This window comes from Anas platyrhynchos, chromosome 2, assembly GCF_047663525.1.
Source record: "Anas platyrhynchos isolate ZD024472 breed Pekin duck chromosome 2, IASCAAS_PekinDuck_T2T, whole genome shotgun sequence".
NCBI classification, from domain to species: domain Eukaryota; kingdom Metazoa; phylum Chordata; class Aves; order Anseriformes; family Anatidae; genus Anas; species Anas platyrhynchos.
The window spans coordinates 5,186,225-5,208,889 of record NC_092588.1 but is presented as its reverse complement, the minus strand read 5'-3'; the positions used below and the strand labels follow the sequence as shown (position 1 = coordinate 5,208,889).

The following is a 22,665-nucleotide window of genomic DNA, read 5'->3' as shown; positions in this document are numbered from 1 at the left end:
CTGGGCCACCCTGCTTCAGCAGAGGGTTGGTGAAGATGACCTCCAGGGGTCCCTTCCAACCTCACCCATTCTGTGATTCTGTGTTTCTGTGGCTTAAAATAGAACCCATGTCTTTCTTTTTTGGGGTTATTCCAGCATCTCCTTCCCCTCTCAGACACGGGACTGCACATATGGTATCCCATGGATGTATTCCAATACATGAAACTGGTGATATTAAAACAAATTATTTTAGTAAATTGATGTTGAACTATGACAGGAGTTTCAACATTGTTCAATTAGTGAGCTCCTAAATCCTTTTCAGAATTGACAAACATTTTTGTGTGGTGAACTTAAGCCTTAAAACTCTTGGGCTTCTTAGTTCCCTTTGTGAATCTTTTCCACTGAAAGCCACAGCAGGACTTCAAAACTGCTGCAATAGGAAAAGGAACCCGCCTAATGATATCATTTTTCAAATTTATAGGAATAAATAGGTGCAAAAAAAATGTGTGGTCCAGCCTCCAGGCAGATCAAGATGTGACAGCAGACAGCAAATAAAGTACAAAACTTCTGACATGGAGCTTTTTCTAAAGAAATTGCTTTTTCTGAAGAAATATAATCTTAATTGTTTGAAAAGACAGAAATGGTTGCCTGGTGCCAAGTTGAGGCCTTTTGTATTACAGTAACTTTCTTGGCTGTCAACAGCTTTTCCCTCCTGCCCACTCTATTTTCAGCTATTACTGGACTTTCAGGAGGGCAAATAGGCAGTTAAGATGCTCCAGGGCCTCATGGCTCCACCTCATAATCACCTCTGCAGCAACGCTAGTGATACACCCTTCTGACATGCAGTAATCAGCCACGATTGCAGCTATAAATCGTAGCAAATAGACCCTACCAGAACATGAGAGCTCCCTGCTGGCTATCACATGAAAAACAGTATGCAGTACGAGTCCCCCGTATAAACTCTCCCATAGCTTGTTTCATCATGCAATACATATCCTTCATCTACACCAGCTGCAGAAAAGCGAGGAAGGCAGTTGAGCTTTGCTGGTAAGAGCCGGTACTGGCAGGCAAGGAAAATTGTACAGTGTTCACAGGAGCTAAGGTGTGAATGAATAAGGCTGAAAAGCTGCCCAAGCCATGTCACAGTGTCAAGTCACAAGAGTCTAAAAGCCATGAAGAATTGCTCAGTCCATGGAGCTTGTAAGGCTGAACGTTGCTCAGGTACACAAGTACAAGATACAGTGACAAGAATTTCCTGCTAATTTAGCTCAGACCCAAACTTAGTCTCATCTTTCTCTAAAAACTCAAGTTAGCATTCACATCACGAGCAACTATTGAGGTGTGCACACTAGCGTGTTTTTGCAGTGGATATAAGCCAAGAGTCAGGTTTATTCCATCTCTCTCTTTTTTTCTTTTTTTTTTTTTTTTTTTCCCCTGAGATTCCTAAACAACACAATGAAATGCAAACAAGGCTATTAGGACTATTTGCAAGCAGAACTTGCAGTACTTAGGGTAGGTCACATACAACTTATAGTGTCCAATTGCATTCAGAACTGAATAAAGCACACCAGTAAATCACTATACCTTTTTTGTATTCAGGCTATGGATTTACAACTTGAAAAATTTTTGATATACTTTTAATTTAGAAATGAACGACGGTTGTTCTTTGAAAATTTGAAGTGCCTTTTAGTCTCATGGAAAAGTTGAGCTCTAAATGTGTCAGAGTGCACACCCAAAACCAGCAAATGCTTTTGTCTTAATTACACCATGATTTTGCTCTATATCTAATTCAGGTATTGCCTCTAATTTCCTTAGAGAGAGCTATGAAACAAATTCATGTTCTCAGAGCACTTCACATGGAGCACTTCATCTAGCTAAAGGTCAGCTCTTTAGACAGTGTAATAACATAGATTCTCAGGCAAAGAGGGTTAACACATGCACTTCTAGGGAAAGATTCATCTCATGCTAAAACAGATGCTAAAAGTGAATGTTTGTCTCCATTGACATAAAGAGAGCTTAGGTTGCTCAGTCTCCTTGCTAAACCTCACCTAGTAAAGGTCTGTAGCTGGTGAATAGCTGGTGAAATGACTCACACTCCTAGATATTTCATTGCCTACCAAACCTGAGGAGGCAATAGACATTTCAATCGTCCATTACCTCAAGGATTTCAGTAGCATTACAGAAAATATAGCATCAGGCCATGCACTAAACAAAGAACTGTGTTTTGAGAATGGGATGCACCTCACCTAATTTTAGCTGTCCAAAACAGGAGACTTCTGATGTATGCAGGTTGTCTCAGTTTCCTTGTGGATCAGCAGAGAAATACAGGAGTATCTAGGTAGCTGACTGAACACATCTGTCTTGGACCTATCTAAAGACAGGCCAAATGACTATTTGGCAGTGCCTACCTGCTTCCATTCACTAGAATGGAAGCCCATACAGACCATAATTTTCAGACCACTGAAGTGAGGTATTTTCCACCTATTCCACCTATTGTACATCTGTTTGTTTTTTTTTTTCTTTCTTTTTTTTTGCATTGAATGAAGCAGAAATTAAGAGGAAAAAAAATGTAAATAATGACACATAATTTATGTTTACATTGCCTCATTTGCATTCAGGATTGAATAAATGTTGCAGATTTTTAAAATCAGAAGAGCAATATCTTAAGTTTGCTATCCTGACCATTTACAGAATCTCCTTAATAGTATCTCTTGGCCATTTATGTATTCTCTTAAACAGGTACTATACCATTTCTAAGAGGGAGAAGAAACAAACCCCAAATATTGTCAATTGAGTTGAGAGATTGGTCTGGGCAGATTGCCCAGGTGAGACTGGAAAGAAGACATGAAAAGAGTCCCATACAAATTTTTGCTTGAATGTAATCTCCAAGATTATTCTAGTTGAAGGAGAAGAAAACATATATAGTCTTTATTTTTACTATTTTGTTTATTTCACGTGCCTGGAAGCAATGGATTGAATATGTTCTTCCCTTGTTGACTTCAGGACTAGGACTGGGATTGTGAGGGAACCAGTGTGATGCTTTTAATTTAGTATTAAATATCACTGTTAAAAAAATATTTATTATGTAATAATTTCTCCAACACTTGAACAGAATCTTACACCCAGCACTACCTGGCTGCTAACAATGCAGTGAAAACAGTTCACTTAGATCTTTCCCTAAATGTCTTACTGCCTATTTAGTCTGTTGCACTACATTTCTGGGATGGACTGACAGCAGAAATTTGGGCTGCACATTAGTTTTCCACCATCAAGGACAAATCACGTTGTCACTGCCAATGAGTGGCATCATCCCTGGATCCAAGAAAATTCACAGATATCTCCAACTCCAAAAAGCCAAATGTGGGAAAACAGGAGTTTGAGAGTTCAGCTATGTTTAGAAGACACAAGTCAAATGCTGTCTGAGGGCTACAGGGAAAATGAGGTCCTACACATAGCTTCCCAGTCCTCTCCAAAAATGAAGAGGAAGAAACATATCTAGCTGAATTAGCAAGGACAAAGGTTCTGTTACCGAGCCATTGCACCATGCTCCAGCACAGGATGAAAGGGGAGAAGTTTTCTGTTCTCAGGTGCTTTGCTTGAAAAGGATTTTTTTTTTTTTCCTATGTGTGTAAAAGGACAGGTATGGTTTCCCAGATGGCTTATAAATTATTTAATCAGTAATGCCATAAATATGACAATTAATAAGATGAATAATACTCTTTGATCATAAGCTTCCTACTTCATTATGGCTACTAAAACAATATGGGGCCACTGAAACCCTCTAACCTAATTACGTCTCCTGAAAAGCAGTGCACCCTAGCCCGTTAACATTAAAATTAAAACAGTGACCTGAAAGAGAAGCCTAGATGCCTAACAGCATACTTGGCTTGAAAAGCAATTTCTTATGCACTGCTCTACTGATCAAATCAGCCGAATGTATCTTTACTTGCAAGTAATAGCCCCTTACAGGAAGCAGCTCATTTTCCCAGAATCAGAAAGTAGGCTGCCTGTTGCAGGGAAAAGATTGGTAAAACTTGGCACTAGACAATTTCTACATCGTCTACCTCTAACCTTCAACAGATTCTCTTTTACAGGAAGGATGTCCACACTGCACGCTGCCACACACTAAAGCGTGGCTAAAGGATGATCAAAGAGCTCTGTCTCACAGACTCACTTTTTTTTTTTTTTTTTATAGTAATTATTTCAAGATCAGGCTGAAGGGGCCATAGTTGGTTCCCCTGAGCACAAGCTGGATTTCTGCTTGATTCCATTAAGAATCTGTATTAGGGGGCAGGGGATTGTCACAAGAAAAAACAATACCCAAACTCAGAAAACCAAAGCAACAGCAAGAAGTTTTAATAACCAGAAACATAACAGTGTGCACATTTGGAAAGTCTTCTCAAAGTAGGACAGGGCCATTAGCTTCTTATTTTGTCTAAAGAAACTTTCTAAGAAAAGGTTCCTGCTTTGCATTCCCAAGGAGCTCGAGGTAACACTTGTTGGGGGCTCAGCGGGCTACTTCTAATTGTAAAAGTTTTTGGTGGGCAATGTGGAAATCAGGTGAGAAAGGAATCTGGAAAGGCACTGGGCATTGGAGCCTCAGGTAATGTGTCTGGACTACATTTATCACAGAGGATTTCCATCCACAAGCACTAATATAAGACTAAGTGGCGTTTGCAGGAAATGCTCCATACGCTGGTCTTAGTTAAACTTCAAGCTGAATTATCAGCCTTGTCTAGATACTGATGGAGTACTGCCAAGTGCCAAGGTCAAGGGAGGTTGTCATCAGCTACTGTTCCTCTGACACTTCTGAAAATGGCAATCTGTAGTGCCTGTGATAAGACAGCACGTTACTTTCACTAGCAGAGGTCAATGGCAGTAAACATTCTGGTAGAGAAGTGTATGAATTCCTAGGAAGAATAGTGTCACCTAGGAGTCTTTCAGAAAATACAAGAATTTATCAGTTTTATTTCCTAACATTTCTGCATTCGTGAAAATTAAGTTTACATGGTTTGCCTGTGCTCACAATGAAGAGCCTGCATGTTCAGTAGGTCCTGAACGCACTCATTCAATTTCTCCAATATGGTCTGCAAGATTATTACCACCTTCGGTGGCCATTTTTGCTACCTCCCCTAGTTATATTCTGCTAATATGTACAGGAAAAGGGAAAAGGGAAAAGGGAAAAGGGAAAGGGAAAGGGAAAGGGAAAGGGAAAGGGAAAGGGAAAGGGAAAGGGAAAGGGAAAGGGAAAGGGAAAAAGCTACCATGCCATATTCTGAAATTCAATGATGTATTTTTAGCCAGCTGTGTCTGGCAATTAGCTACCTGAAGTCAGAGTATAAATGAGAGTTATAATTTTTCTTTTACTGTATCTAAACCCTTGGCATCCTTGTTTTCCAAAATGCTCTAGGCTGAAAATAGTTCTTTCTGGACAGTGAAGATGTGTCTCAGTCCAGGGCTGGGACAGAAGTAAGTGTCCAAAGACTGAAGGGGAAACCTACATGTACTGCTTTACTAAACATGTGTTGCTGTTACTGTTATAGTAGCCATCATCTGCTAGAGCATTTTTGCTGTTCCTGACATTCCTTCCATCACAGGAAAGGAAATTCTGGCAAGAGCTGACAGAACCTTAGATAATTAGGGATATTTTTAGGGATAACTGAATTCTCCATCTCCAAAGTTCTTCCTCTATGTTAAAATTATCCATATCCACAACAGTGCATCAGTGCCCGAATCACTGGGCAATAAAAGTAGTATTTAGGAGGGGAGATGTTGTGCACTGATGTTATTACAGAATCATGCAATGGTTTGAGTTGGCTAGAATCACCTCCCTCAACCTGCTGGCCACACTGCTCTTGATGCAACCCAGGACATGGTTGGCTTTCTGGGCTGCAAGAACACATTGTTGGCTCGTGTCCAATTTTTATTCACCATTACCCTCAGGTCTTTTCCTGGAAAACCTTTCTGGCTGTCAACAACTAAGTGATTTCCAAAGACTTACAATGGATAAGAACTCTATCTTCTGGCCCTGTTTTATTCCCCTATACTTCACTTCTCCAGCAAAAACAGAGAAAGCAGTATCTTACATTCTGCACAGATATTTCATCCCACATCCAGCATTCCCAGCTTAACAGTTTGATTCAAAAGAAGCATCCAGCAGCTGTTATCTGATGTATTCCCAGAGCATTAAGGACTGCACCTGAGGAGTAAACCAGAGAGATTTACTCACTGCCCACAAACCCTGAGTGAAGCAGTGTGGTGAGCAAATGGGTTGCACAAGTCCTTAAAATTAATTTGCTACATTTAAAAGCAGATTGTAAGAGAATTTTGGAACTATACAATTCTCCAAAGCCTATAGATTAGAGGGTCTCAAGGGTGTTTTAAAGAAGTTCTTGCTATTAACCAAGTGTCCTTTGTTTCCACAGATGCTACAGTTGAGATTTAAGCAGCACTTCATGATGATCTGACTCCCTTCCCATGAGATCCACTGGAATTTTAATACGGCCTCATTGGGAAGAGCAGGTAAGAGATTAAGCTTCTAATGAGGCACTGCTGAAGCAGGAGGAACAGCTCTTACAGCATGAAGCTAGTGAAGTTATTTCAGCAAGCCAAGTACCTTCCAGGTGATACTCCAGAAGGTATCTTAGAAGATATCCTAGATGGTCTCCGTTTATAACCATAATAAAACAGATGTACCCTGATACCTGTTGCCACCACTCAGGCTGCTGTTTTACTGATCCTGGTTTGCTTTCTATGCATCATGACACTGGAAGGGACAATTTCTACTTTTTGTTTGGCCCAGCAAAGCAGCAAGCCACAACAGTCCCTTGCAGAAGCCAAAATGAACTCAACCTCAGCTTGAGCTTCAGTCTGCATCTGGGATTACCAGAAGCAGGGACATTGTTTGAGGGATATCACAGAGTTTTACTTCAAAAAGGAGCAAGCACGGTGAAGCAGCAAGGCAGGTGAGCAGGCAGTCACTAGGCTGAACTACAGGGCTACTCTTTTGTGCAAACATCAGCCTAAAGCTTTACTCAAAAAAATAAGGACCAGAAACAATCACTTCATATCCTCACACAGGAAGGGGAAGATAACCTTTCAGGAAAGATAAGAGGGTTATAAAATGAATAAGAAAACGAGACCACAGAGGCAGTACTAGAGAGAAAGAAAGAGGTCAAAGTCATAAGTAGGCGAATACACAGATTATAGATGGACACACCTGGTAGAATCTAACCCTCGGCCTGTTGTAAGAGCAGGAAATAAATACATGTCTATGGCAGCTGTCTCTAAGGCAGCACATTTCAGCACCTGATCCCATGTTAATAACACGCCACTTTATTCAATGCACTGTTCTGTTTATCTACACCAGCCCACTCATCCTCTCTTATCTGTTTGCCTCTGTTTTCGGACAGGGGCAAGTGGCATACTGAATGACACTGAAAGTTGGTCTTGACACTGAGCTCTTCGCCTTGTTGCTGAAGGCTTTTCTGTGTTGAAGTCATTCTCCATTTTCTCGGTGATGGACATTTGGCTTACTGCCATGGGCCCTCTTTCAGCTCCTTTCCTGCTCCAGTGATTTACAAGATTAAACAGGGGTTCATTATTCCTTTGATGTCCTTGTATGCCAGATAGGCTTGCACCAGCTGAACTTAGCAGGACTATTTGTATTAAGTTCTGATTTTAATTAGTTCCTCTATTTCGAAGCCCTCCTTTGAGTTCCTTGGGAGCTGAGGTGCCCTGTGTTCCTCTGGAAATCCATCAAATGGACTAACCACAGGGTAACCACTTGGGTTAGCAGAAGGAAGGGGAGGTCTCCACACTTCTTTGAATAAAGGTTTTGCTGGCAGCACACTGGACCTAGAAGAACTCTTTGCATATAGGTGAGAAGAGCAACAGCAGATAAGTGCATATGAGAGTGGCAGGACTGATGAACTCAGCATTACCTACTGTTTGCTTGCCCAAAAGACTACCAGTGTTTTCAGGCTGTGGAAAGGTACATGATCAAAACCATTTTAATAGGGTATAACCTGCTAAATTCTCCTTGCAGTTCTACTCTCTGTGCTACACAAAAACCTCATCAACAGATTATTCATGAAAATAAAAGTACTCGTGTTAATTTTAGGTGCTATGAGCAAGGCCTAATATGACAGCAGCTAGGGACTGCTTTCTAAGAGACTGTGCTGGTTGCTTTGTGCCAGACGATTAGTGCCAAATAGATTAAACCTGTAGGTAATCTCAAAACTGACCACAGCAGTCATTGGAGACCATTTGCATCAGACAGGCTGATTTATTTCCAAGCATTAGGAGGAGGTTCTTGAAACTGTATATACACCTTCTTCCCATCTTATGTGCACAATGGCCAAAACACTTGCAGTGACAAATCTAGGAGATTCTTTTTCCAGTACCTTCTTTTGCAGCAATCTCTTTCTGAAGTAGGATTAATCAAAACTATCTGGACCGAGAAATATCTGGCAGGTACCTCAGCATTCTCCAAACAATTAATCTTTTTATAGCCAAAGGATTGGTTGCTTCTTGGGCTATGAAGAGGCAGAAATTGAATTTATTTCTCTTTTATCAACCTCAAATACACTGCAGTAAGAAAAAGCCCAGGCTTGTTTGACTTCTGGAAGAAAGCAAATGTTACTAGTTTAAAAACAACAATAACAAGAAAAACCCTACAACCTTTGGGGATGGATATTTTTAAAATATGCAGGTATCTGAATATTTCATGTGCGTATTTCTGTGCATGGTTAACCCATGTAAGTATTTAATGTGAATGCAGAAGTCAAAATTTGTTACTGCTGGGATTCAGACCAGAGAAAGGTTTTCATGGGGACTGCTCAGTTTTTACCAAATATTCCAGTTTTCTTCCTGCAGTAGCAAATCCTAAAGTAATTTCATCATTTGTTCTCCATTTTGCCTGATGTCTTTGAGCAGCTAATCTGAGCTACCTTCTCCAGTGCAGATTCAATGCCTAGAGATCCATGATGTTGGGAAGTAGCTACAACTGTGAACGTATTAGGAGAAAAAAAAAAAAGAAAAAAAAAAGTTTAAAACATGGGGTTTTAATTCAAGAAATTCCTGAACCCAGCTCTGTTGGGGGCAGTGTTATGATGCACAATCTGCAGGATGCTTTTGTTCATAAGCCCAAGTGAAACCACCACAGGTCCCCATCCTGGATAACTGGGGGATCTGGACACTGGGCATGCCATGGTGCAGCTACAGCTACAGCTCACAGATGATTTATTGGCAATCATTTGCTTATCTGAGCTGCTTTTCTTGGAGTTACTGAGTACTAAAATGTCCTTGAACAGTGAGTGGTGAGTCATTTGGTGACTTCTGAAAACCTTCAAAGTTCTTTTAAGTGTGATAACCCAGATATGTTGTTGAGATTAGCTATTTTACAGTCCATAGCCTCCTGAAAAGCAAAGCTGAAAATGACTTCCTAAGACTACCTCCACAGGTAACCCATCTACCAGCCTAGACGATGAATCTAGCCCACATAAGTCCATCCAGTCTCTCCAGCTCACACAATACTGACACTTGGACAATATGTCAACTGCTGCTTTTCCTGCTTGCTTCTCATGGAGACACAGCAGCTATAGTCAGATACATTTGTCTCAGGAGCCAGGCTTCAAATCCACCTCTCCACATTCGTATAGAACAGAGATCATAGAATAATAGAAGCATTCAGGTTGGAAAAGCCCTCTAAGATTATCTGGTCCAACCTTTAACCTAGTACTAAAGTCCATCACTATATCATGCTACTGGGTTCTACATTTCTTGAAGACCTCCAGGGATGATCTTTAGCACTTAAGGCAATGCTGGTCACTCTTTACCAAATTATATATGGGGAACTTTCTTGGAAAAGTAGGGGGGAAGGAAAAGTTGAGAGGAAGGAAGGAAGGAAGGAAGGAAGGAAGGAAGGAAGGAAGGAAGGAAGGAAGGAAGGAAGGAAGGAAGGAAGGAAGGAAGGAAGGAAGGAAGGAAGGAAGGAAGGAAGGAAGGAAGGAAGGAAGGAAGGAAGGAAGGAAGGAAGGAAGGAAGGAAGGAAGGAAGGAAGGAAGGAAGGAAGGAAGGAAGGAAGGAAGGAAGGAAGGAAGGAAGGAAGGAAGAAGCTCCTGGCCTCCTCCACTCTATCATTACTTCATGGGTGCTTATTGAAAAATGTGAGAGCAATGTGACTGCACCTTGGCACAGGAAAGCTCCATCCTTCTCCCTCATCTCTCATAGCTACATCCAGTCTTGCACATATGGTTACACCACTGTGGATTGAGTGGCTGGTGTCTACATGAATCGCCACCTTCAAGTTTGCTGCAAAACTGCGTGCATCTACTGTCTGAAGTCAATGATCCACTACAGAGCTCTGCAGCTATTCCTGGATTCACCATTCTCCTCTCAGGGGATTCTCAAGGAGACTTTGAGATGGATGATGCAGTGTACCAAGTGCAAAGGGAGGGCAAAATGCCCATCATGCTGTGACAAGAGCACTTTTGCCCCCTGAGGGACATGGATCTAACGTGCTCCTTCTGCAGATTCAACAGCCTGGATGTTCCAGTTCTGTCCTGCTACCACGTTTTAATATAAAAAATATAAATAGTCCCAGGAATATTATAATTAGCTGGTTAGTCACTGGCATCTCTGGAATGCAGACCCTGTATGGCAAACCACAGGACACTGGAGACATGCTGACAGTTAAACACAGCCATTACAGGCTATAATTGTAGGCTACTAGTTTTACAGCCGGTGTCTCTATAGTAGAATGCCCAAATGTCTTTTATAGAGCAACAGAAAAACACGGAGATCATAAATATGCTGGCATTTTGCTCATCTGTGAATGAAGGTTTCAGAGATTGGGAAGAGAGTTAGATTGCTGAGGTCAATCCGTGGCACAACCCATAATGCAATGTCTGCTGTTCTTCACACCACGGCCTTTGTGACTACTTAGGAGACAGAGTCAGGGCTTTCATGTTTCCTTCTTTCCCCATTAACACCATCCAGTGTGGCTTGTATGTGATGCATAATGTTATGCAGTGGTTGGAAGCATCCCTCCCCAGGGTTAATTTTTCCTTGCATTTTATAAAAATGTATGTGCAAGTCATTCTTTACTTCTGTGGCAGATTCACTCTGAAAATAGGAACCGACATCTGCTGAGTAGCATTATCTCCTCTGGTGGACAATGCTGAAGACCAGAGCTCAGCTCATTTTTACATCTAGGATCATGCAGATTTCTGCAATCAAATCCCGCATGTCCTGCAGGTCTGTTTTAATAACCAAATAATTCAAATGTGAAGTTTTAAAACCTCATGAAGTATAATTCATTTTTCAGTAGCTTGATAATTCATGTGTTGTTTCAATGTAATATAATGGTTCATAAAACTACACAAGGGGTACATCTTCAGGGTGCAAAATGTTATCATTGTTTTCCTGCCTGGACACAATTCATAGTAGGCTATGATCCCTTGTTGAACAGTGATGGACCAAAATAACAATAGAAATATATGAGAGATTAAGTATTACAACTGTGGTTTTATTTTGTATATTTCAGGGCAGATGAGTTAAACCCTCTTCTGTTTTCTTTTCCCTTCTTGATTAAAAAAACAAACAAACAAAAAAAAACTCATGGTACCCACAAGGATGCTGAAAGAAATTCATTTTAAGTATCATTAAGCATTGCTTTAAAATATCAGACTTTCTGGAAGAGAAACAGTGTTTATCCTGGTATCCTAACCAGATTTCTCTCTTTCTTGCAAAATTCCCAGTGTGATTCCTAATGCGTGCAGAAACATTTATATTCAGAATTTACGTGTTGTGAACTGCTCAGCAGATGCTGCTTCACTTCACTGCCAAAATTTGTATCAGTAGTACAGTAAAGCTGCCTATATATCCTTACCTCATGCAATCATGTTTCACTGTGGCAACCATCATTGGATGCTACAGCTTGTGATTTTTCATTTAAATGTTGTGATACCAGAGGGTCAGCGTACAGCCTTCTGCTATGAGAAGTAGCCCTGTCCATTGCTGTTTGTCTCCATTACTATTACTTCACAGCTGGTTCCAGGACTTTGTATCTCTGACAGTCTGAAGCCTTCTTCTAATGCCTTACCTGAATGTATTTCTTAAACAGCTGATACCCATTTTTTATGATACTCTTTGTCCTTTAGCTTGAGTGATTCCCCTATCTCCCTCCAGCTATTCCCCTGATCTATTTGTGGAAGACAATCATATCTCCCCCTTCCACCTGCATGTTACAGTTTTGTAATCTCCTGTTGAAAATAGGCTCTCTGGCTCCTGAACACAATATTAGTTTCTTGAGACCAAACCCATCTTTCCTGACCAAAGAAGTCTAAGCACGCTCTTCTAGATAAATTGCAACCAAAACCCTGCCCATTCCCATGAATTCCTCCCTATCTCTACAAGACCTACTTTACCCTATCCAATAATGACCATTGCCTTTTTCTCTAGCTGTACAGCTCTGTGGCTTACAAGCATCTGCTAAGACGCCGTCAAAAAATATGGGTTTATGGCACAGATTCCTGGTCCTGATCCCTAAGTCCCATAATATGTCCTTTGAACAAATGGTCCCAACTCAGTTGGAAAAAATCCCAAGCTTTTGAGACAAACCAGTTCCTCCTGCATGATAGCTTGATCCTAATTTATATTGTGGATATTCACAGAGAAGATTAGACCTAAAACTGGACCTGAGGAGGTCCATCACTGTCTGCCCTCGGGCTTGTTATTCCCTTTCCTAGAAACTCCATCATTACTTCCCTGCTAGCCAGTTTCTGTCTCATTTTATATCTTTTATTAATATCTATCCTTTTTAATTTTAGCAATTATTTTCAATACAATACTCTGGCAAATGCTTGCTGAGGTTCAGATAGATGAGATTAGCTTAGTTCTGTTTCTTTAAAGAAAAGAAGCACCTGCCTTTTGAAGGGAAAATATCATTTTAGTCTGCTGGTTCTCTTCCAGCTCATAGCATCCTTTTTCATGCAGTTATTCACTGGGTTGTGCCTGGGCCATGCTCTCAGCTGTGCCCCTACCCTCAGCCTCAACCCTAACAAAATCCCACACATCTTCCACTGCTCAGTGACACCACCTGCTCCCTTCATTGCACAAAGTAAGTCCTTTTATACCTCATCTATCATCTAGCCTTTATGTTTACTTTTGCTAATCCAAAGTGACTCAATTCACATTCAGCTAACTGCAATCAGACACTTAGAGGTCGCTGGTCGTGTTATTATGTATACGTAAGTATTGTATATGGGAAAGGGCTGGCATTGGTGATATTCTGTGTGAAACAATTGCCTGTGACATGTGCTGCTGCATTGCAATCAATTAAGGAAAAAAAAAAAAAAAAAAGAAAAAAAAAAGAAAGGACTTTTCTCCTTCTTACTTCCAGTTCTCGCACCTTATCCATGCCTGAAAGAGGAAAGGTGTTTGCTGTGAGAAGCCTTTTAATACAGCCTAAACAGAACCCTAAAATGAGGTTAGCTGAAACATCCACCCTATGGGGCTCCACTTTGTGCCAGCCTAGAAACAAGCTTGTGCAGGATGCAGCTGCAAATTGCCATGCTAGGAGCCTGCAGGCAAGTACCAATTTTGGCTCTCATCAAGTTTCCAAGAGGAGTGGAAGACACAGGTATTAACTTCAAATCCTTTAATAGTTGAGGACTAGTTGGCAGAGGAACTGCCTTCCCCTCTGTGCTGTCAGTGGTGAATCCACAGAAACCCCAGAGCTGAAGTGCTCTCACAGGTGTGAGTAGTGGGTGGAAAGCTGCTCCTCAGAACTGCAGCACAGTCCTCTTTGGGGCAGCACAAAAAAAGCCCTTCAGCAGCAACTACCAGCATAACACCTTATTTCAGAAAAGGAAATTCAGTGGTCTAAGCCAACAGAAATTTTCCAATTACTTCAGCTCAGAAAATGCAATGATATTCTGCTGGAATTGGACTCAAGGGCCTGCAGTCTTCTGAAACTATCACAGTGCATGCAGGGAGTGTATAAGTAAGTATTTTGGTCCCGTACTGATCCATCTGCAGCCGCACAATGACCTTTAGACCATTTTTAGTCAAATATTACAATAACCTTGTTATTAAGCCACTCCATAGTACGATGAGCCTTTGTGCTTTAATGGTGAACGCTGTGTCCAGTAAATGCCTGCACCGTGCTATCTGTCCAACCAGGAGAACAGACACCTTGCAACAAATAAAATTCTGATTAGATATTAGGGGAAAAAAAAAGAAAATGTGATAGCAACAAAACTGGAACAGGGGCCTAGGGGACTCATGGAAAATCTGTCTTTGAAGATACTCAAAACTCAACTATACAAGGCCCCAAACAACTTGTTAATTTCAAAGAGGATCTTGAAGTTAGGTCTCACTTCCAGCAGAAGGTTGGACCAGATGATTTCCATTGTTTACTTCCAACCTGAACTAGTCTACAGTTAAAAGACAGAAACTTTGCAGAAGAGTATAGTTATCTACATATATAAATGTGCATGTGTATAAAAATGTATACCTCACTGTACTCAATACTCTTGCATTGGACCTGAAGTGGAACGCTTGCCCTTTACACTTCCTATCAGATTTACTTTTGAAATCAAATGAAAGCACAGAGTGTATCAATTAGCACATGAATTAAAATTCTACTCTGATAAACACGGACTAGAAATAGGCAGCCATTTGCAACACCAGACTTCTGGAAAGCATCACATAGAAGATGATATTGTGAGAGAGATACAATCCTCCTACTCATTTTGAGCTGCAACTTCCACCGCAAACAGGTTCCTTCAGAATTAGTATGGTTATCTGTTGAATATCTCTACCATTTGCACAGCCCGGTAGGACTGTCAGAATAAGTTGACACAGTTGACACAAGACCTAGAAGTGGACAGCAGTTGAGATTGGGTGTATGAGGACTATGGGGTTGCGTCTGACAACCAGAAAAGGTGCTACCACCCAACATCATCACAGGCCTAGGTGAAGCCAGACTGCAGCCAAAATAACTGCCTACAGACAGCACAGTTGAACTGATATTCTGTGCAGGCAGTGCAAGTCCCCCAGTGAAAAAAACTCTTAACGTGTAGCAGAGCTGTCAGACCTTTACCATTTTGACTCATAATCAACCTGCAGAAGAGCCTCCTGCCTCTCACCACAGATTTTGGGTCAATCAGAGATATTCACAGCACATCCTTGCTGCACAGATTTTCTCTGCCAACAGCTCAAACAGTCTTGGGTGGGTAGAAAAGAAGCACAGCCCCTGCATATGTCTGGCAAATTAAGTCCTTCATCTGCCTGGAAGGATGTATCAGAACCCACAGAAAACCAAATCTGCTTTCCTCTTGATTTCTCACCAGTGTTTCAGATGAGCTGGTTCTTCTTGTAAATTTCTTTCTCTCTCTTTCTTTTTGTTTTTCTCTTACATACCTATGTATAACCTGATCATCAATGGTAATTACTATTGGTCGTGGTCATCCCACAACAATCAGAGACCAAATAAATGGACATTCAAACTCACCAAACGTTGAGTGATTAAAAAAATAAATACATAAAAAATCTCCAAGGCTTGTTACTTTCCTCTATCCACTACTCTAAGATCCACTAGCTTTTTAATTTTCTGCCATGTCAAAAAAAAAAGAAAAAAAAAAAAGCTCATGATAAATTTTCTGTCCATGGTCAGATAACTCTTTTCCAGTCCTACAGTTTCTAGACTAATTCTCCATCACTGAATGTGTTAGATTAAAAAAATGACAGCTAAACTGTGTAACAGATAAGAACATCACACCAGAAATGTATAATTCTATTTTTTCAACCCCCAATTTACAGCGCAAAAAGTGTGTCTCTTTACCTGGAATCTCATCAGTGTCTCCATTGGTATGCTTGAATCGATCTCCTTCCACACGGACGTTTGGACACAGAACATCTGAAAAAGCAAAAGAACCAGTACAAAATTATCACAGGTAAATACATCATTTTGCAAGATATGGAACTAACAGAACCTGATTTCTTGGGATTTGTACACTTCCATGCGGTCCCACTGCAAAAGTTATGTTCCCTGTCTCTCTCTACATGCCCTAAATTCCCTTTCCCTATCCTATCCCTTAACCACAGGCTAGGCAAGAGACCAAAGACACTACATCTGGTTTTGAGCTACTTTTTTCTTGACCGGCCAGCCAAGAAGCCCAACAGAGCCTTCCCCACAGCTAGGTCATTACTTTGGCTTTCTTTCATTACTCCATAAATCTTCATGGAAGACAAAAAAAAATTAAGAATATTTAAAATATGATTCCACTGTCATATTTGGTGAGAAGGCCCATCTCAAGACCCAGTTAATATTTGGGTGCTGCTCAGACTTTTCAGATAGATAGAACAGCTCCTACTCATAAATATATAAATCTCTACCTAAAACAGAAGGAAGATGGGAAGCAGAATCTGGAGCACGGAATGATGAACTGACTTTGATCGTGAAAAGGTCCCATAAGAAGCCAGTGTCAAAGTGAAGCCCACTCTCAGGTATCTTACCGAATTGTGCGTGGTTCCCCTGACAACACTGCTCTAGGGCCATGACTCTTATGTGTCTGTTCTCCTTGAGTTTGCTCAAGCAGAAAGCATTATTAAGTACGACTAAAACTTTGAAGAACATTCAGCCCTATACACAGGCTCCAAAGGAAATCATGAAAATACCCAGTCATTTCTCATGCTCCCAATTAGTGTCATCACAGCTGTGGGTAAATGCTTTTCTGCAGAGAACTGTCTACCTATTCACCTCTTTCCTGACATATCTTTGAAGCAACATTTATTTATGTTTTGTTTTCCCAGATCAATAGATAATTGCACACTTGTAATCAACGGGGACAACCAGCTCGAGGAATTGGTTTAATGAGAATGTACAAATGAACCTCTGACTACACACTGCATGCACAGCCCCACATTCATGTCCTTTCTCTTATTTCAATGCAGCCAGGTGAGGAAAACTAAGCCCCATTCCTCCATTTGCCTAATTGTAAACACCGTAATATATATATATATATATATATATATATATATATATATATATATTCTGCAGCTGCAAAACTTGTCTTGCTGCATAATATCATCTTCGCCTGATATTTCATACATTATTCCTTCAGTATCTTTAGTTGTTGTGCTTGTCAAGGAGCAGCAAGGGCTAGCTGCTTCCAAAAGAGCACGGAGCCAGGAGTCAAAGCAAGAGTGACCCCAGCAGAGGCAATGCCCTCACCAGTGGGACACAATCCCACAGGGCTCTCTGAAGACTTTCTTCAGTAGGCTCACCTTGAACTGTTCATGAAGCTACATAAAAATTTTGAGGTAAGAATGATTTGTCTGAGGATGTTGACAGCAGAACCTACATTTCTCCTCCTGCTTTCCAACTTCCAATAAAAAATCTGATATTCCACAATGTTTAGTTAAGCCTAGCAATGAAATCAGATATTTTTCCTGTTTCATTGTGCTGATGAATTTACGGGCCAGATTATCAGATGCAGCTGAGGTACGCTAAGCTCAATGGAAACAAAGAAGACTGTAAAATCCATTGCCAGAAGTCCCAAAAGCCAACACAGCAATAAAAAGCAGTTGAACACATCCAGCCACCCTTTGCTGCAGCAGCAAAGGAGACCACAGAGCAGTCACTCTTACTAGCATGTGTTATCCAGGGTGTTTAGAACTGGGACAATTTTGTATCAACACAGCACAAAAGTGTCTTTACTCAGCCAAGCATCTGCTGCTGCATAGTTCACATAGGCAAGGAGTTTGTCACAGTACTTGTAGAGCACCTCAGTCAAATTCCTACCAGCATGTTTTTGAGAGAAACACCAGCATGGTCTGTAAGGTCCCTTCCAACCCATTCTGTGGTTCTATGCCTACATCTCTTTGCCAAGCAGAATCATGCAAGCAGATTTTCTTTGGGCTACCTTCAGGGCTGTTGCTTCTACAAATAAAATTCAGAGCCGTCACCTTTTTTTCACATCACACAGAACCACAGAATGGGTTTGGTTTTAAGTGACTTAAAGATCACCTAATATCAACCCCCTGCCATGGGCAGGGACACCTCCCACCAGCCCAGCTTGCCCAAAGCCCCATCCAGCCTGGCCTTGAGCACTCCAGGGATGGGGCATCCACAGCTTCTCTGGGCAGCCTGTGTCAGGGCCTCATCACCCTCTGAGTAAAGAATTTCTTCCTTATATATAATATAAAACCACCCTCTTTCAGTTTAAAACCATTACAACTTGTCCTATCACTACAAAGCCTGATAAAGACCCCTACAGACCAGCTCTAACACATCCACGTCTTTCTTGTCCTGGCGACCCCAGAGCTGGATGCAGCACCATCCACTACCGGGAACCAATATTGAGTGATCACAGGGTCATTTCATGTAAATTTTAGCCAGAGATCTCTTGTGCTCCATTTTACCTAGTGGATTGAAAACCTGGATACTTCATTCAAGACTACTTATATCTTTGCATTAGACAGGTGAAATCATCATTTTTTTCCTCTTCATCAGAGGCCTGTACAACCTCCCAACACAATAGCAAAACTCTCCTCTGTTAGGAGAACTTTGAAACCATTAAGACTTCCAAGAGCCAAAGTGATGCCACTTCTCCCATTCAAAACCAAGCTGTACTGACAAAAGATTTGCTTAGAAGTATCAAAAGCCCTGTGCAGATATTAAATCGATGCTTTGAATTCTGCTTTTGCTAAGAACGAATGCTCTTTTGGTTACAGGTACTGAGTCAGTGCAGGAAACAGTACTTCTGAGGCCTGGTCACAGAATTAGAAGATGTATGGCTATGCAATAAAATAAGCAAAGTAAGAAACCAAAATGAGCAAAATTCTCCCAAATAAAGAGTAAACAAATGGAAGGAATAAATAAAATCACAAAAATGCCATTCACCTATGCTGCCTCAGAGAGATACAGAAGGAAGAATAAAACAAGTCACAAACACAGCGGGGTACCTCTTCGTGTAACAGGGAACTAATGCTGCTAAATTATAGATACATTAATTATCACTTCAATCTTTAATGACATCAGACACCCTCCACTAGGTTCAATTAGAAAGAACCATGGCTTCCTAGCAGGGAAGCACAGGCTAGAAAAATCTTCCTGGTTGTAGCTCCTGTATTTGAACCAGGACTATACAGCAAAACTATATGCTTGGCCTTGATGCAGAACTCTCTTGCCACAAAGAAATAGAAATGCCAATTTTCTTCTTATAACTTTGTCCTTTAAATCTCTTATTACCTCTTAAACAACTGTGGCCTCACTTTGGCCTTTATTTTACAGATGTCTTGTACTGCCTTCCTGTCCATATCTAATGCACAGGAACAAATAATCCACAAGGGAAAGAAAATATTTGCTATGCTCGCTTTCCAGCTACAGAATAATTCATACAGACGTATCAGAGGCTAGTGCTTTACCATCTAACTTAGCAGCACGGCTTCTTGTGTCCAAAGGAAGACTGTGCCAGAATGAAAGTAAATCAACTGGTCCCAGCTGGAAACCAGGTCCCAGTGCTACGTCCAGGGGTGCACTGAGAGAAAAGGGATGGCAAAAGCTGTTCCCTTCTTTTGGAGCCTTTCATCCAGATCCCTGATAAAGATTTTAGCACTAAAGAAGAGTGCTTACACCCATTCTTTTTCTATTGCCAGGCAAAGCTTCAGGCAAACACTTGTGGTGTTTGGAGAATTCCTCAGAAGGTTTGCAGCAGTGAGCACCCAACATGAGTGGCAAATAGAGTAATAAAATCTGCACTGCAGCTACACCTCTGTTAATTTGTAAGCATTTAAGCATTCTGTAAAAGAGAAGACACAACTAAGTAACCTGAGCTTTCAGCCACTGGTCATTGTTATGTCCTTTCTAGCTACCTTAGAAAATTTGATTCCCATGCATGTTAAGTATTTCATAAAATAAAATTACAGCCGTGGTGTTTTCCTTCAGGAGCAAAGCAATACAATTTTGCAGTAGCTTTTAAATACATACTGCTTAAAATTACTTCCTTGTCCTCTGCCTTATGCAATATTCTATCAATCCTTTGCTCTATCCACAAATATTATGACAAAGATTTTATATTAATGTCCATAGGGTTCGCAGAAATTTGGAATAGCGCCAGAACTTCTATATATCCCTTTTACATTTGCACTAGAAATGATGCCTTTCCACTGATACCTGCTACATGAGTTCAGTCAGTTCTTAATCCACTGTATAGTGTTACTTTTTAATGCAAATGTCATTCAGTAGGCAGTAACAATGCCTAAGAACAAATATATTATATCTGGGTAGTTACCATATCAACCAAACCATAACTCCTCGCAGAAAGAAATGAGTTTTCTTAGAGATGACCTCCTTCTCATAAAAATATAATCCCTGAATAGGGATACATAATAATTCTCATCTGTAATACTTTATTCACCGGCTTCCACGTCAACTATTATTCTTTTTTTTTTTTTTTTTTTTTTTTGTGACTGAATCAGGTAAACCGGTCTATAACTAGACATTTGAATAACTTTTTGAATTAGAAATACATTATCATCATTTTAAAGGCCCATAATTAGTGTTGTGCTCAACAGCTAAATTTTTTCCCAGGTATCTTTCTTCTCTTATCCTGTAGTAGTCCACACTTTCCTACTGCAGTAGTCCACACTTTCCAGCAATGACAGTATGTTTTGTTGGGATGGCTGGAGATCATCTCCTTCCTTTTTTTTCTTTTTTTTTTTTTTCCAGAAAACTCCAAATTGTTCAGAATTGTTTGTGGATCTCTCATCAGTGAGAAAACAGAGGATCCAAATCAGCCTCACACAAGTCTTGAGGCTGACTCAGGGACAATGGTTTTCCACTTTCCCTGTTCCAGGGCTGATGATGATCTTGACAAAAAATTCTATTTTTCCACCCTGATCCCTGTCCTCCCTCACTCCATCCTACTAGGTCCTCTGGAACAGAGTCATATTAGCATAGAGGATGCCTGCTGCAGGACTGTCTTAAGTACAAAAGAGTAACAACAGAAAATATTGGGAAAAATATTGTGGTCATAGTGACAATTGAATCTCAAAGAGAAATGGATGTTGTATATCCTTCAAAAAGACGTTCAATCATTTCTAAGCACTGGGGACACTTTCTTACAGAAACTGTCTCATGAATCCTGTCAAAAGATACTGACAAGTCTCACAGTGCCTGTGCACCCAATGCACCAAAAAATGATGCAATACATTGGGCTCTGAAAAGCTTCTACCTATTCTGAACTGTCTCAGCACCCTCTACAGCTGTCTTGGACACCTGGCTTAAGGTGGGTTGCAACACTCTTTGGAAATGTCCTTCTCTGCACTGAATACAAACAGAGCTTATATATCTCTTTTACTTTAATTTAAGACATTTAAATACAGGTGAGGCAACTCCCATCATAAAAATGCTTAAGAACCTGAAGGAACTGGGGCTCTCTGTCCCACTTATTTTGATGTTGATATCTTCCTCTGAATCCTGCTCATCACTGGACATGCTGACTTGGTTCATCTGAGCTCCTTGGTTCAAGGAAGCAGAGTGTTGTTTCCTGAAAGTGAAGCTAACACCCTTTTCTTTAAGCAAATCATACTGAAATCTGTTTGATGATAATGAGTGATTTAAACCTCACTTTTATATATCATCCTTTAAGTTACGCCCCATGAAAAAATCCCAAAGCTGTCAAATATTTTAAAATTAAGAGACAGTGCACCGTACGGAGTATATGCACTGTAAGAGATGTGTCAGCAGAGCATGTCAGCTCAGAAACTTTCAGTAGCATTAAATTAGCATTAATAACATATTGACGTGAAACTGTAATAATAGGGCTAAGAATTTAGGAAAGAACAATGTGAATGATCTGATGTTTTAACTCTCCTTGTTATGTCAAAGGAAAGTCAAGGAAAAGGGACAGAAAAAAAGAGAGTGAAAGAAAAACAGAAAGGAACAGAGAGAAAGATAAAGTGTCACAGAGAGATGGAAGGCAGGCAGGAAAAGGCAGGCAAGAAAGAAAGGGAAGGCAGGAAGGCAGGAAGGCAGGAAGGCAGGAAGGAAGGAAGGAAGGAAGGAAGGAAGGAAGGAAGGAAGGAAGAGAGAGAAAGAAAGAGAGAAAGAAAGAGAGAAAGAAGAGAAAGAAAGAGAAAGAAAGAGAAAGAAAGAAAGAAAGAAAGAAAGAAAGAAAGAAAGAAAGAAAGAAAGAAAGAAAGAAAGAAAGAAAGAAAGAAAGAAAGAAAGAAAGAAAGAAAGAAAGAAAGAAAGAAAGAAAGAAAGAAAGAAAGAAAGAAAGAAAGAAGGAAAGAAAGAAGGAAGGAAAGAAAGAAGGAAAGAAAGAAGGAAAGAAAGAAGGAAAGAAGGAAAGAAGGAAAGAAGGAAAGAAGGAAAGAAAGAAGGAAAGAAAGAAGGAAAGAAAGAAGGAAGGAAGGAAGGAAGGAAGGAAGGAAGGAAGGAAGGAAGGAAGGAAGGAAGGAAGGAAGGAAGGAAGGAAGGAAGGAAGGAAAGAAAGAAAGAAAGAAAGAAAGAAAGAAAGAAAGAAAGAAAGAAAGAAAGAAAGAAAGAAAGAAAGAAAGAAAGAAAGAAAGAAAGAAAGAAAGAAAGAAAGAAAAAGGAAGAAAGAAAGAAGGAAGGAAAAGGGAATGGGAAAGGTAAAGAATTTGCTCAACACAAAGCCCCATTAAGGT

The 22,665-nt window shown here is 40.5% G+C and overlaps 1 protein-coding gene across 1 annotated transcript in view; it reads right to left on the bottom strand.

The window, feature by feature from the left end:
• Window positions 1–22,665, bottom strand: part of COL22A1 (collagen type XXII alpha 1 chain) — a 228,141-nt gene that overhangs the window by 142,730 nt on the left and 62,746 nt on the right. The window contains exon 4 of the mRNA XM_072034280.1: window positions 15,830–15,904. Coding sequence (XP_071890381.1) covers window positions 15,830–15,904 — 75 coding nt within the window. The remainder of the gene's footprint in view (window positions 1–15,829; window positions 15,905–22,665) is intronic.